The 3,635-nt window shown below is 35.4% G+C and overlaps 1 protein-coding gene across 1 annotated transcript; it reads left to right on the top strand.

The window, feature by feature from the left end:
- Positions 1-1,036: 1,036 nt before the first annotated feature.
- On the top strand, positions 1,037-1,954 carry LOC111898642 (F-box protein At1g47340-like). Its single transcript, XM_023894543.2, has 2 exons — positions 1,037-1,189; positions 1,298-1,954. The coding sequence occupies exons 1-2, from the start codon at positions 1,037-1,039 to the stop codon at positions 1,952-1,954; spliced, it is 810 nt and encodes a 269-aa protein (XP_023750311.2).
- Positions 1,955-3,635: the final 1,681 nt, after the last annotated feature.

Here is a 3,635-nt window from a genome sequence, read left to right as displayed (position 1 = left end):
GTAGCAACAATATTATTGTATGAGAATCATTGGTGGCTTTGTCTGAATTGTGTTCTAATTGTCAGATGCGGATGAACTTTCTCAAGAGGAAGCAAACATAATACACATGAAAAATGGAGATGTCTAGATATGCGAATAGATTTAGCGGCAACAACCTATAGCGCGATGAAACAGTTTTAGTAGCAGCACATTAGAGGGAAGTATTCACGGTATTTTTTTTTCGAGTATTAGCGATGACATATGTAGCCGTTATTGTCGTCACTGGTATTGTTGTGTACGATGCGTGTTTTCAGTTGTTAGATTAGGCACAAAATCGAATGGTAGAGTTTAACACCTGAGATTCTGAGATAGGGTCGCTACTAAAGCCCAATATTCTTCTTATAGTGCTTTTAAACTAAAGTCCATTAGTTTGTCATGATAATATTAACCCAACAAAATAAATGACAAACACGGAACGGATGGTTAGCGTATGTATTTATTTAATAGTATCAACTTTTTAAAAAAATAAAGAGTTAGAGGAAGGAAGGATATACTCCCTCCGTCCCAAATTGATAGTCCACTTTTGACTTTTAAAGTCTTTTTTCTTCAACTTTGACCTTAAATATTTTTATTTGTGTTATATATTACTTGATAAAACTTATAAAAATGAAAAAACATTTAAAATATAATTAATTCATATATTTTGCATCAAGTATTATCTATCAAAAACAAAAATATTTAAGGTCAAAGTTGAAGAAAAAAGACTTTAAAAGTCAAAAGTAGAATATCAATTTGGGACGGAGGTAGTATTACATAATTTACTTTTCTTTTAAGGAAAATTTTTATAGGATATTTAGTTATCAAATCTCACCTATATATGTATGTTTATCTCTTGTGATCTCAAAGAATCCTGAGTCTATAAGGTTAGTCGATATGTTTAGTATAAATATCGGTGACATGATGCATTTAGGGTTTGAGTTATAATATTTATTCAAACAGATCGGCCCTATATATATCGCATGTATCTTAGATACCCTTCAAAAAAGCGACAGAGACAATGACAGACATGGGTCATGAGTTGCCGGCAGACCTCATCTACGACATCCTATCAAGAATGCCGGTCAAATCTTTGGATCGTTTCCGGTGTGTATGCAAACAGTGGTGCAAGTATATCGATGAACCTAACCTTGCCATCATCCAGATGAATCGAGTAACAGAAGAACCCATTCCGATCATGTTGAGAATGTACCCTGATCTTGGTTGCGACCATCTAACTCTTTTTCGTATCACTAAATCCAAATAAGATGTGGCGAAAAAGGACTCGATTTTGGAGTTTGAATGTAAGGCGCCGTTCTATGAGTATAACAGACACAACATTAGATGTTCTTCCAACGGGCTACTCTATTTATCAGAGTACAACGACACCAACTTTCCTTCAACCACTCTATCTGTGATCCATCCTCTAAGGAATCAACGTTATGAGTTGCCACCTATCAAGATAATGCAATCATATGGCCTTGGTTTCGATGCTTCTACCAAGACTTTCAAGATGTTGGCCTCAGCCTTGGTGAAGATTGGGAAGAGAATGTATACAGTGCATACCATGGTGCATGTCTTGGGCACTAACTCATGGCGAGAGATAGCCCAAATCCCACGTTATCTCATGAAGGGTAAGGGTATATTCGCACATGCATGTTTGCATTGGTTAGGGTTTCGTCATAAACAAATGAGGCATATTGTACGTTTTGGGTTTCTTGATGAGCCATTACCACCTAATCACAGAAAGAAAGTGGTACGTTTTGATATAAGGAAGGAGGAATTCGAGCTGATTGATCCTCCTAGAAAAACAGGAGACGATTGGGTTGAAACTATGTTGGTTGATTTGCATGGTGAAGTTGGATTAGTGTATAATAGTACCCACTCCTTTAGCATGGAGTTGTGGGTATTGAAGCAGAATGATCAATGGATGATCTAATGTCAGTTTGATTCCAAACCACCTCTTACTTATGAATATATAGAGATTGTAGGTTTTTGGAACATTTCTGGAGACATTTTAGTAACAGCCGAGGTTGGGAAACGGTTGTTTGTTTACAAAGTCAAAAACGGGGGTTTCCATGAAGTCAATCTTGTTGGTTGGGAAGATAGATGGTCATATGTTCATATGTATCGGGGTAGCCTTTTTTCAGTTCATGGCATGAAGAAATGGGTGGCTTCTAGTTCTAGAAAAAGAAAAAGAAAAAGAAAAGAAAGAAGAAGAACCAGAATTCCATCCAAACTGATTTACCGTTTTTTGGATTTTTGTTAGGTAGCAGAGATTTAAGCAAGGGTCGATATTAGTACATATACTTATGACTATCCTTTAATAAGTTTATACATTTTGTGTTGAAATTTTTTGCCTTGTTGCTTTGGTAATATACATTGGTTTCTACTTTAAGTTATTGTCCAGTTGTCCCGGTACAATCAATCATAGATGATTATTAAACTTAGAAGCTCAACAAATAATATAATTGATGTGATGAGAATGTAACTTTAAATAAGATATAAAATAATCTTTAATTAACTCCTAGATAATACGACTTTAATGACATGCAAACTAGAAAAATACCGTCTCATCAAGACATAAATTGGATTTACAATTGTCTACCAACAAACACAACTATTCATAAAGTAATAGTAGAACAAGAACAATAACATCTCATCATAAAGTACATTACCATTGTCTACCAACCAATAATTATGTTTCACAAAACTACTCACCTCTTACGGGCTTGGAGAAATTGACCTATAATGAGAATTATCAAAATAGCCATTTTGGGTGGCGGTGACCGGTCAACGAGTGGACTCCGGCTGCGGCTTCTAGGCGGCCCATTGTAAGGCGTTGACCGAGGTCTCACCGGAGATTGTGAATATGACGTTTCTCGACTGTGTCTTTTTCTCTCGAGGTGAAATTGACCTATAATGAGAATTATCAAAATAGCCTTGTGAATAATACAATTTTTATCAAGATTATATAAAGATAAATTATTAATTTATTACCTCACGTGTTGCTTTCGCTTTGGAGGAGGGGAGTATTCATAGATGTGGGATCGCGAACAAACGTAGCGTGGCGGTGGTGAGCAGGAGTAGCGAGGTGGGGCTGACCACTTGCGATCGTTAGGCCTTCCGAATCCGCCTCTAAAATAACAAAAGATCATATTACTACAACAATGTAAAGGACACTTATACTACTCATGTACTACTCCATAATTACTATAACATCCTCAATTTTCTAATCTTCATATTCAACTTGTGCTCGTTTTAATAACATTTAGAACCATTTACGAGATAATGGCTTGAAAGGGTAACAAACTTTCAATGTTGTTCACATTTAGTTATTAAACTTTTTTCGTGCTTGATTTACCCATAAATTATTTGAAATTGTTCACATTTTACCCTTATGACCGGTTCATAAGGGTAAAACATAACCAATTTCAAATAATTCAGGGGTAAATCAAGCACAAAAAAAAATCAATGACTAAATATGAACGAAATTGAAAGTTGTCACCATCTCAAATCATTATCTCGCGAATATTTGTTTTTTTTTTTTTCATAAAGAACGGAGCGTTTGTGAAGATAATTATTTAGTAATGGAGAGGATGTGGTTTTCTTCCGAAACA

This window comes from Lactuca sativa, chromosome 2 (genome assembly GCF_002870075.4).
Source record: "Lactuca sativa cultivar Salinas chromosome 2, Lsat_Salinas_v11, whole genome shotgun sequence".
Taxonomy (NCBI): domain Eukaryota; kingdom Viridiplantae; phylum Streptophyta; class Magnoliopsida; order Asterales; family Asteraceae; genus Lactuca; species Lactuca sativa.
Note: the sequence above shows the minus strand (reverse complement) of the source record. Positions and strands in the feature narration are given on the sequence as shown.

What these genes read in the sequence shown, in the direction of transcription:
- LOC111898642 (XM_023894543.2), top strand. Translation starts at nt 1,037, where the DNA reads ATGACAGACATGGGTCATGAGTTGCCGGCAGACCTCATCTACGACATC. An exon ending in CCATCATCCAGATGAATCGA is followed by an intron (nt 1,190 to 1,297) that starts GTAACAGAAGAA and finishes GTGGCGAAAAAG; the next exon opens with GACTCGATTTTGGAGTTTGA.